The 12,655-nt window shown below is 35.9% G+C and overlaps 1 protein-coding gene across 16 annotated transcripts in view; it reads right to left on the bottom strand.

Annotated features, from left to right (window-relative positions):
- Nucleotides 1–1,016: 1,016 nt before the first annotated feature.
- LMO7 (LIM domain 7) overlaps nucleotides 1,017–12,655 on the bottom strand; it is a 183,098-nt gene continuing 171,459 nt past the window's right edge. For 14 of the 16 annotated variants that reach the window (XM_025048155.1, XM_025048164.1, XM_025048161.1 and 11 more), the window contains 6 exons: nucleotides 12,064–12,116; nucleotides 9,439–9,652; nucleotides 6,286–6,567; nucleotides 4,334–4,442; nucleotides 3,110–3,212; nucleotides 1,017–1,771 (listed from right to left, as the gene is read on the bottom strand). In XM_025048155.1, the coding sequence (XP_024903923.1) occupies nucleotides 1,749–1,771; nucleotides 3,110–3,212; nucleotides 4,334–4,442; nucleotides 6,286–6,567; nucleotides 9,439–9,652; nucleotides 12,064–12,116 (784 nt within the window). In that variant the 3' untranslated portion in view covers nucleotides 1,017–1,748. The remainder of the gene's footprint in view (nucleotides 1,772–3,109; nucleotides 3,213–4,333; nucleotides 4,443–6,285; nucleotides 6,568–9,438; nucleotides 9,653–12,063; nucleotides 12,117–12,655) is intronic. The other 2 variants (XM_025048163.1, XM_025048157.1) reach the window with 1 other exon arrangement.

The raw sequence follows: 12,655 nt of genomic DNA, 5'->3' as shown, positions 1-12,655 counted from the left end.
TATAAAGAAATAGATATGATCATAGAGAGTCCACCATAGAATTTATATTAGAAATATTTATATATATAACTATATTATATATATATATTAGAATGTTAGATATTAGAAATAATTGATATGTACACAGTAGAGGAGTTACAACTAAATATTAATAGCACCAAACAATGGAGCACTATGTAACCATTAATAAAGATAAATAGAAATGATTTTAAGAACATGGAAAAATTCACAGTCCAATGTTAACTAAGAATGCAGAATAAATATATTGAAATGAGTTCAAACACAGTTCTTTTCTTTGGAGTTCAGAATTGAAAATTATATTCATTATGCTTTAGGGCATTTTATAATTTTCATCAATAAAAACATGTATGTTAATAATCATAAATAAGGAATACTAAACAAAAGTAAGAATTGGACTTAAATTTTTAATTTTTTTCCAAATTAGAGCTTTATAAATATTTCTAACCTCTTCTAATACAGTTCTCATATCCTAGAGTTATTCACTCAACTTTATAAAGGACTCGGGTTTATATTTTTGTCAAAGCATGCTAGTTTTGTATTCTTGCATTCCCATTCCATATTTCTAAAACATTAGAGATATCAACATATTCTTTGCTATATAGATTTTCTAAATTCATTGTTATACTCTTTTATCACTGTGGAAGCAAAAGAATAAAGATTTTATCCAAATGATCCAAAAATTCACCATTTGCTCCAGCTCTTATCATAAAAATATATTACATTCAGAACAACTTTTCATCAAAAATAAAGTTCCTTGTTAAAATTTTTCAGTAAAAACAATATCAAGATTGTGGTGATAGTTTCACGGGTATATACGTATGTCAAAACTTGTCATATTATACAATTTAAATATGTACAGTTTATTATATGCCAATTTATACTTCAGTAAAGATACTAAATAAAATATCAAGAAAAGCCACATACTAAAATGACCGAAATGCTTGGAAGGTAGATACATACAAACACACACAGAGAAGAAAAAGAAGAACCACTCCTTAAATGCATCAGCAAGTTTATTTACAAATGTAGTTGAACAGAAAAGCTTACTAGTTTCTGGAGAAAAGTTCTGGTATACAAACTATGATGATTTTTCATTAATGAGCAGCAGCTTTCTACTGGAAATTGCTTAGTGACAATTCTGGTAAAGAACACAGAGCTTTCCTCATCAAGCAAATAAAATTTTTATAAGCTGATTTTCTTAAAATCATAATATATAGTTGAAAAAGATACAGAAAGCAAATTTGGGAGTGGATTATAGTGAAATTTTCCATGTGGCTTTGTATTAATTTAGCATACATTGCAAGAGCAAATAAATGCAATTACATATTTATATTAACTATTTCAAATAATGTTTCAGAACCTTTAAAAAAAAAAAAAACAATAAAAAACCCTCTTCAAAACACCACCAGAAAGTCAAACTAGTTCATTATCAGCCTCAAAAATATTTCAAAGTTCTTTTTTCCCATGTACTTTTAAGATGCTAAACTCAGAAAGTAAATACTGCACTTTTCCTCACACGTAATTACCTTCTTATAAATAAACAACAAAAAAACAGGTTCTACCAAGACTATAATGCTCTGTTGTCATCTAAAGAGGCCAAAAAAAGTGTTATTCGTTTTTTTAAAAAAAGAGAGCAAAAAAGACATACAACACATATTTATAGATCTACATCAGCAGCAACCACCTCTTCTTCTATCTGCAACAGTGCTTTCACATGGAGGTTTACATCACATGGCGGTTGGCCGTCCAGCTGATCAGGCAAGGAAAGAAGAAAGAAAAGTGCTTAGATTCAGAAACATTGTGATATCGCCACCTGGGGTGCATAGCAGTAATCACTCAGAGAATGGCCCCGTGAGGGGGAAAGAGGCACCCTATCACTCACTTAGGATAAAGCTAGGCAAATGACAGCCTCTGGGGGCTAGAATTCTTTGTCTCCACAAATGGAGTAAAAATTAACTGCTGATATAGAAGTAAGTTACAGTCAACTCTCTTTTATTTGTCTTGGAGGAGAGAAAAGGCGTGGGCAATTTTTCCATGACGATTCCAAAAATCAATTATAGTCGGCTTTGGAATTTGATTAAAGAGAGAAAAGCACACACACATATACACACTCCCCCCGTTACATGCCCAGCCTGATGCTCTCCAACCTCTGGTGGCATCTGGAAAGGAAGGACTAAACCACTGGGATGAGAAGGCTCAGAACCCGCTGACAGATAAAAGAGAGTTGACTGGGTTTAAACCATCTCCAAAGCACTCTTCACATAAAGGGCCATATAAATACCTCTGAGTTCAAAAGCAAAGGGTTTTGCTGATACCACTTGTTAACACCCTTTTACGATAAGGAAGAAACACATGTTACCAGCATCGAGGTTCAAAATACAAACAGCAGTAATGGTTGTTTTATGTAGCTGTAAACAATATGCAACCTCATTATGTTATCCTATATTTCATAACGCATTTACAAATAGACATGCTTAGACACAAAATAGCATGTGAAGTTTTTGAGAAATTCAATTTTTCCAAATATGACACTGAAACAACATACAATCAGAATTAATGCTCTCCTTTTTACAATATCGTATATATTGATATAGTAACAAAGCATAGACTGACTACTCTTTATGACCTTTAAACCAGTTTTAAAAGTTGATCATATTCTAAATCACGTAATCAAAGCCCACTGCTAAATAATAGAAATCAGCTAATAATGAAGGACCAATCCTTAGCTCAGACGCAGATTACAGTCTACACCAAAGATCCATTTTACTTCTGTTTTGGTTTGTTTGTATCTTCAAGTCATTAGCAGTTTCTCCAGACACTAAGCAGACTGCACTAGACACTGGCCTGGCTCTCGGGCACACATCCCTCTCCAAACCCTCGGCCCCACGACCCACCCTCGTGCGGGTAGAATGCTGAGTGCTGACTTACTCACTGAACCCTCTTTGGAGAAGACACACTAAGATTCCTAAAACCTGGAGTTCTAAGGCAAGGAGCTTGAGGGGGAGGTGGTTGCAGGTTCAGGGAAATGCATGGGAACCCGTGGTCTCCGTAAAAGACAAGAAATTTTCTCCCTGATTTGCTCTCTTACATTTGAATCTGAGATAGCAGTCGTTGCAGTACAGTTGGTTGTTTCTGATTCTGACTTCGGCTCCTGAGGAAGAGCCTCCGAGGTCACACTCACAGGCCACACACTGGGGGACAAAAAAAAAAAAAAAATCCATACTCAGTCAGCTCAAGAAAGCTTGGGGTACTCCCGGAGAGGGAGACGGAGCGCAAAATGCAGCTTCTAAGCTTTTAGATGTTTTAGCAAAAAAAAAAAAAAAGCCAAAAGATAATTAGTAGATTAAAATCAAGCCTGCCAGATGAGACATTAAAGAATGCCTAAAGCCAATTTTAAGAACCAAGATGATCATTCTAAATATATCAAAAGAGTAGAAATGATTCGCTGATTCACTTAAAGAAATTTAGTCTTCATTTCTCTCAAGGGAAGGAAAGCGGGTAAAGCACCTCTTGAAGGATCTGGCCACCGGAATGAAGGCTGGGTTTCTGGCACTCAGTGGGTGGGCCGCAGCACTAGCTAGGCAAAGGTTCCCACATGGCTCTTCCACTTCAAGGCTGGGTATTCTGGTTCCATGTGCTCAAACACTAATCATTTTGATTCATACTGCTATGCCTAGGAACAGCCCAAGCCAGCAACAGCCAGTGATGTCCAAGCTTAAACAAGCTGTGGTCTGGGGAACTCCAGGATCAACAACTGGAGTCTCCCTTCAGCTCAACACAAGTTCAAGAATCAAATAGGTATGTCTCTAAAGACAGTTACTTTGAAATAAAGTAGTTACAGGCTTAGTTCTTTCTTCAGTGCAAAAACCTGTCAGGTACAATCAGGCTGTATAACTTTATAATATTTAGAGTGCTTTTCCTTACTCTCCCTATTCAAAGCTAGGCTATTTGACACTGTTATAATTGTACGTCCTGTCCCCATGCTGTTGATGACATTGGTAAATTACATTTCAAATGTGCCTATAATCTCATGTTAGAGAAAGCATTTATGCACTGTAAATTTTACTAAGCGAATCTTAACAGATTGGAAATAAAAAGTGCATAGTGTTTCTAAATTTAATTTTTGGAGCTGGGTTCAAGATTTGAGAACTAAATAGTAGTAGGCAATTTGAAACTCAAAACGCAGCACAGACTGACAAATACAGCAGCACCTAGCTTGTTAATGGCACGCCCACACCCAGAGCTCAAAGAAGCCATGCGCTCTCCAAGCAAAGCTTTGCGGGCCTACAGAGGCTGTTCATCTTAGTCTCACCTTAAAACAATATAAATGATAACAAAGACCCAGGGACTCGATGATCATGGCGGCTCCTTTGCCCAGAATGGTATTACAGTAGGAGCATACGCGCTTCCCACTGACTGACCTAGATGCAGAACAAGAATGGAATGGAGGCTTTCATCTGTGCGGCTCAAGTTATTATTTTAAAATCACACTCCGGTCTGAACATTAACAATTTAAGAAAGTCTCTGTATATCTGTAGGAGGAAAACTTTCACCAGCCAATCAAAGTATGCCTTGATTATATTGTACCTTGAAGGATCTCCATGATGGTTCTGAAAGCTTGACACCTATTCACCTAAATGAACAATTTCAGTGCAATTAGTCCATTCTGCACTTCAAGATGCTACCCTCCTTAGATCATATCTGTACACAGCAATAGCCTCCCCCTCCTCTAATTCAGCCAACAGCCTCTTTTGGCAGTTAGACCTGCCAAAACTCGACTCTATAATTGTGTCACTTCAGCCATAGAACACTGAAAAAGCAGCCTCGACTTCAGAGAGGGACTGCAACCCACTGTCTCAACCTTATTTTCTCATCCTCTTTCTCATTCACCCAATATTCAAGTTAAACAGAAGTAGCAGTGCTTTCCTGAGTGTGCCTCTACCTTACCGGACTCCCCCTCCGGAGAATGAAATGAAAATTGCATGACAGCTGCCATTTAGGTAAGTAAGGAGAGTTTCTACCTCCCTTTGGATGCAAGTCTTACCTTCTTTCCCAAGTGGGAAGGGGAAGGCCACTTCTTGCTTTTGCATCCCTCGGAACCAGCACAGCACTTTTAAGTGCATAGTTGTGGAGTGCCTCATGTTAGAGCACCCCCTCTGAGACAGAGACATTTGCAGGGCAGAAAAGTCCAGACCTGTCTCCTATCTGTTCTCCTAGGGTGGGGCTCTCTGTAAAGAAATGGGTACTCTCTCCTCTGCCTTGCCTCCCCACCTTATGACCTTCATCTTCCCCATAAATCCCCACTTCTTCTCATAATTCAAACTCTCTGATACCCATTTTATAGATCCTGGTACAAGTAATATTTTAGATGGATATAAATATATTCTCTTAACAAAATCCCTTATTTGATGGCTTAAGAAAAATCTTAATATCGATAATTGTGTTTCTACTTTTCAGTATTTCATTTGCATGAGAAGAAGTATATGCCAGCAGAACTCCCTAGGGTGACAGTAGAAACATTGTTGTATGTGGTTTCGAAAAGCATCAGTGATCTGTAGTGAAGTTAAGCAGATCTGAAAACCCAATACCTGTTGACAACTGAGCTTCTGTCCATATTCAAAGGCAACTTTTATGTCAAGACCTATCATTATAACTGTTATACAATTCCTGTGGCATATGACCTACAGAATCAGTTGATGGAGTCTGAACAAATTGTTGGCAAACCAGGTAAGAGGCAAGTAATAGTTTTGGAAATCAAATAACCAACAAGCATTACTAACTACTTAACATTTTTTTTATTCGGCTTGTTAAAAGTTCCACAGACGACGGAGCTTGATTATAATGCTTTCCTTTTATACTCGGTTCCTATAAAATGAGTTTGTATTGTGTCTCATTAAAATAGTCAAATATTTTACAATACTGCCTTTACTCATAAATTTCAAATGCATTCAATGAGTATATTTTCATGATTATATTGAAAACTATTCAGGTACATCTGTCTTTAAGATATCATAAGCAAAGGAGACAGTGGCAATGAAGCACATGTTTTAGAGGTCTGCAATGGCTTCACAGGACATCCATAAATGTTCTTAGAAAGCAGTTAAGAAAGACTTCTTAATTGATCTGATAAAAGGACACTGCATTTGACACATTCGAAAAGGCCTGGCTTTCTTTGGAAAGCATGGACAAGATGTGAGGAAAATTTTAATGAAAAAAAAAAAAAATCCCTGAAACTAAGAAAAGGAGAAACCCACAGGGCCTTACCTGTTGCGTAGCTGGGAGCCTGATGATGAAGGAGAAGAGAAATGGCTTCGTGGTGTGGGGGAAGGTGCATTGGTGGCCCTCAGAGAACCAGCGGAAGGAGCAGGTATGCTGGAGGACGGATTTCGCATATAGGCACGGTTTGACGTGGACACCAGCTGAGGCGGTGGGCGACTGAAGTCTTGAACAGAGGAAGAAGCATAGACTCCTACAGGCTGACTGAGCCAAGGGGACTGTCTCCAAGAATTGGATCTTGGGGAATCCAGGTTATCTAGAGATTCACCCCTGAAATATAGAAAGGATTAATTAAAATTATATAACACATTCAATTAGAAATCTATTTAACATTAGTCATTAAACTATCCATTTTATGTATTTTATAAGCAAGTATTAATCTAACAGGTCCAATTACATATAAAATTACTTTTAATGTTTTTTTATCAAAGGCATCATAATGTTTCATATTCCATTAACCTTCGTTTATTTTCATGCTTATTTACTTGGTATTTCAGTAAAAGAATAAATACAAAGTGGAAAGGACAAATAGATACTAAGGCAAAAATGACATATTTCTTTTAAATCTTTGGCTGCTTACGTAGATATATTAATCTTAATTTTTAAAACCTAACCAAAAAAAAAAATACCTCTTTATATACTTACATATGTCAGGTATTAAACACAGTCACAAAAATATTAATTTCATCTTCACAACACTACATATGACTTTTCTTTTGCTCTCACAGAAGTTAACTTGTCCATAGTAAAAAGAGCTAGTCAGTGGTGGAACTAGCTTTCAAATCAAAGTCTCCCTGATTCCAAAGTAACTCAGGCCATTTCTACTGTGTAGCCCTCATGCCCTCACCACCCATAACCCATAGAAACACAACTTTTGAAAAATCTCTCTTAAATTAAGTTGTATATTTATATTAATTCTGGTCTACAAAGAATGACTCCAAATTATGAAGGGTTCTTTTCTACCTGATCAATTTTGTTATTACTTTTTAAACTTTCTTATCCCAAATTTGAAATATGTATTTTTTTTCTTTTAAAGTTACAAAAGTACTACATCATCATGATGAGAAAGACTCAGGCAGAAGAGAAGGGTATCTGAAGGAAGAATAAGGTTCTCCCCTCTTACTTACCATGATTTACCTGCCCCAGTCTCCAGAGGCATCCTTCTAGACTTTTACTCACATATGTAAGCACATATTTACTTATACATATAAATTTACATATAGCCATGTCTATATACATATGTAATATGTTCCTATGTTTAACATTCTCAAATAGGATTATTCTGCAATGCGTATTCTTCATAACTTGCTTTATCCATGTAATATATATTATCTTAGAATTATCTTTATGTCAGTTCATGTGATAGATAGTACTTAGGTGGCTCCCAATGAATCTTGTGACTGTATCCACATCCTTGTGCCTCTCGCTGATTCTGGGCTTGGTCATGTGATGTGTTGATCAGTGGGAAGTTAGCAAACATTATACGAATAGAGGTTTCATAAGCACTTGCACATGAGAGCATATCTCCTTGCAAGGTTTCCTCTTTGAATCCAGGTGCCAGGTCACGAGGGGGCCTAAGCAGCTATGTGGAAAGGTCCATATGGAGAAGAGAGGCTCCCAACCAACAGCTCCAGCTGAGCTCTCAGTGGAGCTTCTAGATCAGGGGTCGGCAAATTAAAGCTCACTGCCAGAATATGTACGATTCACGAGTGAAGGGTATTTTATATTTTCAAACAGTCATAAAACAACAAAAAACATATGACAGAGACTTATGTGGCCTACAAAACCTGAATTATTTACTATCTAGTTCTTCATACAAAAAAATTTTCCAATACCAACTCTAAGTGACTATAACTGCCCAAATGTCCGAACCAACACCATGTAAAGAACTGCCTAGTCTACCCTCAGAATAGTGAGATACAACGAATTGATATTTTAACCCATTAAGTTTTGAGCTGGTGTATTAGGGAGTAATATGCCTCTTTCAATTCTTCAATAGTTGTATAGTTTCGACCTTATCGGCATGCCATTATTTAATGAGTATTAAGTATACTCTTATTAGTAGACATTCAGATTATTTTTTTTTTTTTGCTATTGCCAATAACATGTAAGTGTACATTCTTTGATATATCTTCGCATACTGAACCAAATATATCCAGAAGATAAAGTGCCGTAAACTAAACTTCTCACAAGGTATAAAAATAAAAACTTTTACTTAATAAACCCTGAAAAATCATCCCCCCAACTGGGAACAAGAATTCCTGTTTCCTTAGACAACTGTCAATACATAGACCTAATCATTTGTTTAACCTTTTACAAGTTCTGGAAGCAACATACATCATTGTTGTAGGAGTAGTGTTGATGTTTTATATGTCTATTGACTTTGTTTCTTTTTCTATGAGCTATTTTCATATCAACTGTCTGCTTCTATAAAGTTGCTGGGGTTTATTTACTGATTTACAAAAGGTATTTCTATATTGAGATAGTTTGCCCTTTGTAATGTGTTACAAATAGTTTTCCTCAGTTTTTCAGCTGTGGAAATTTTGAATAAAAGCAGCTCCAGTATTTATTTACCCAAGATAGACCTTTTAAAATGTTCATCCTCTCATCTCCAATTAATTTATAACTATGTACTTTTCTGAACGTTAAAAAAATTAGGTTTTCACACTTTGTAAACACTATTATGATTCCAATCTAACCATTATCTTATTATAAACAAACAATTAGAGGCTTAATTTCTTTAAGTTCAGTGGCCAAGGAAGCACTAAAAACTGCATAAATTATTTCAGTGCCCAATTCGCAATTCGGAGTTCTACATCCATCTTTGCAACCTGTTAGCCATTGGTTTTGTCCACGTGTGTTCCCTGCTTGAGCCACAGTTTCTACGTGTAGAAAAATGGAATGACCATCCCTTCTTCAAAACATTTTCCCCAGATTGAGATGACATGGAAAAAGCAAACGGCGTGTGTCTGGCATTTAATAAGCATTTCGTGACACGTGTCCAGTGACATCTGCTCTATTTCCCTTTTTTCCACTAAATCTTAGAATAAGAAATTATGACATCTCTTGTGCCCAAAGGAACCAGCATGTCTATTTGCTTCACAGCACAGAAGAGGAAATAATTGCTAAAATGTCTCGCACCTTCTCATAATCCCAGGCAGACAAATAGGCTCTTTATTTACACTGGAACTGCGCTGCCGGATCCAGCTGTTGTCATTGTGAAGGGATGTTCTCTTCCTCATTTCTTGAAGAATTTGTTGTCTCTCCAACTCTGCTTCTGATGGGACTTGTTCCTTCTTGGAGCTCCTCTGTGATGAGCTACTGCTCCCAACTCGGTCTAAGTATTTACTGCTTCCTAAATTAAAAACACATCAAAAGCTGTAGGATTAGCACATTCAAAAAAAAAAAACAAAACAAAACAGATAGTGGATAAATCTCCAAATACAGTGTAGCAAATAATGTGACATTGTGCACATATGCTACCACCAATTCTCAATGAGACTGCTGCCTGGGAACATAAAGTAACAGTCTCTTATTCCTCGAAATTCTAATTCCACAGCCAGAGGCATACCACGGAGCACACTCAGGAAAACTGAGGCGGCTACCTAAAAAAGGAAACAACCAGCATTGATTTCAACAATATTAAGTTACAAAATGCTCATCCAGCAATAGTTTCTCTTCCATTTCTCCCTTCCTTCCTAAATTAAATCAATCAAGCTCAGTTTCATTGAATGCTTACTGTGACAACTGTACAAGGGAACTTCAAGTTCTATTCTTTCAAAAAACTTAGAATTCCCCTGGAGAGAGAGCAAAGACATAAATGCATGCACCTCTAGAGGACATGACCCTTTTTGTGGTATAAGTCACAGAATAAGTCATGATCGAATGGTAGGAATGAGAGCATATTCAATCACAAAAATGGCTTTTGTGAAAATGAAAAATAGCCAAGTAATCCAAATGATAACCAAGGAATGCTATCAGACTTGTTTCTAAGAAACTGACAAAGCTATAATTTGGATTTTGAATTTATGAATGACAACAAAGTCAGGTTTTATCCTGAAGGCTTTGACTCATTGGATTTGCTAATTAATTTCTGAATTGCATAAAACATCCATAACTTTAGAGCAACCTCCCCATCTTAATTTGGATTAGGAAATTTCATGTAAGGATTTGTTTTCTTTTGCTCTCCAGATTCACTGCTATTACAATTCTTTCAAAATTCATGATGTGTCTCAATTTCATTCAGCTTCCAGTAAGCAATGAACAAGGACACCAAAGGTTTCTTATATGCATCTATGTTTATATTTGTGCATACACATAGCTTATCAATTTGGTCATATTTTAAATAAAACATTTTCTATTTCAAAAGTATCAGATTGATATAACCAAGCTTTTCAATAAAATATTTGGTAACTTTCACCACCTGCTATCCAGTTAGTAAAGGCCGGAAGATATACTTAGAAAAATAACCAGATTAATACGCAAGCCACAAATATTAACAAGACTATTTCAGAGAATCATACTTGCCATGTGTTTAAGATTGGGAGAGACTATTATTACTGCAAATTAAAAATGTTTCATGGCAGATGGAAGTATTTAAACCTTAATTTTAATGATAGTTAGGGGCAAATTCAGGGGAGAGGAAACCAGAAATCCAAACAGGTAAGACCAAAGGAACCAGAACAGAACGCATGTAATAAATTGGGAACTGAGAGAACAATTTGGTTATAGTTGAGGTTTCCCAATGGGAAAAACAGCAAAATAGGCTGGAAAGTTAAACTAGGACCAGATAATGGAAGATCCCATGTATTAAGGGAAAGGGATGATCATAGAACCCAAAAGAAATTGTAGATTCTACAACCTTTAAACAAAAGTGATAAATCAGCTGCCACCACACCATTCGAATCTGCAGATGTGCTGTTTGGCTCATAGAGGGTTTAAAAAAAATTTTTTTTAAATTTCTTATTAGCATTTAAAAGATAACATGAAAGTCCAGATTTCTTCTATTACTTTTTTTTTAACGACAGAAATGGTTGGTGATCACATTTTTTTATTCTCCCACATGGCAGTAACAGGCTGGAGCTGAGGAGTGTGACTGTCCACTTAGACAAGCATGTCCACCAAGTTCACTTCATTCTTTACCTGCACCTTCATTCATCGATGTAACTGACTAAAACCCAGCTTATGCAAGGCCTGGTATGCAAACCTTACTTAAAATGATTGCATTTTGCTTAGCTTTTTTTTTTTCTTAGTTATATAATTTCAGTTACATGTAGTCCTAGAAATGTACTTTATACTAACAATACCAGGTTCCAGACTGTTTTTGCTCAGTTAGTGAAATCATTTTCATTTTGGACTTTTTGACATCTTGTCATTTAAATGTACAATTTCAAGTATATGTACAATTTTTAAGTCTCCTGTTATTCTGCAGAAAACTTTTCTGTACCATTTCTTTGACTGCAAGACAAAATTTACTATACAAAGCTGTATCAGCATCACTTTGCAAAGTTTTCACATATTTCATTTAAAAACAATTTTAGCTATTTAAAAACAATTTTAATCTGCTAGTACTCCCTCCATTATAAAGCCAAAATAAACACAAGATAGTTTTGTTTTTATACATGAATGCTAAAAATATTCAGTATTTTGATTATGAATCTTAATGAACCTGAAATATCTTGACCTTAAAAATACTGATCATAGTGTATGATAGATAGCATAAATAAGCAATTGTGCCAAAGAATTTTGAAAAAACTTCACGCTTACCATTTTTATTTGTGGGGTAATCATCCAGCTCAGTAGTGGATCTGGATTTATTCCTAAAACATAGAACACAGTATACTACATATGTCTCGTTAAGAACATCCTTTATATATTTATGAAGTAAGAACACCAAAAAGGTTATTTTTTTTAAGTTGATTTATTTCCTATGTCTGTTGAGAGCCATATTTATTTTCATACTAAGGAATTTTTCATGTTGCATAAACTAGCAGAAAATTGTGACATCTCCAGAAGAGAGAAGAGCTTGATGCTAGAAATACATAAACATGTGAAAATCTTTTCCATCTCGTATAAAGGTTAAGCCTACGATTTGACCAATCTGTGTCCTTTGACTCACTTCTAGATCTCAATCTTACTATACAAAGCATTTGTCATCAGGTTATCTGTTCCACTTCCTTCATTTTGCCTGAGGGACAAGAAGTCAACTTTTGGGGCATTAGGGTACTACTTTGAAACAGCAACTTACTAGCATTCCAAAAAGGTACCAGAGTATACTGGCATAGGCAATTTCTGAAAATTCCCAACTTTGTAATGGTAAAATATAAGTCTGTATAGCAACATGTTGATCTCATTCTCA

The sequence above is a fragment of the Pteropus alecto genome, unplaced genomic scaffold (assembly GCF_000325575.1).
Source record: "Pteropus alecto unplaced genomic scaffold, ASM32557v1 scaffold72, whole genome shotgun sequence".
NCBI lineage: Eukaryota > Metazoa > Chordata > Mammalia > Chiroptera > Pteropodidae > Pteropus > Pteropus alecto.
This window is presented reverse-complemented; position numbering and strand designations above follow the sequence as displayed.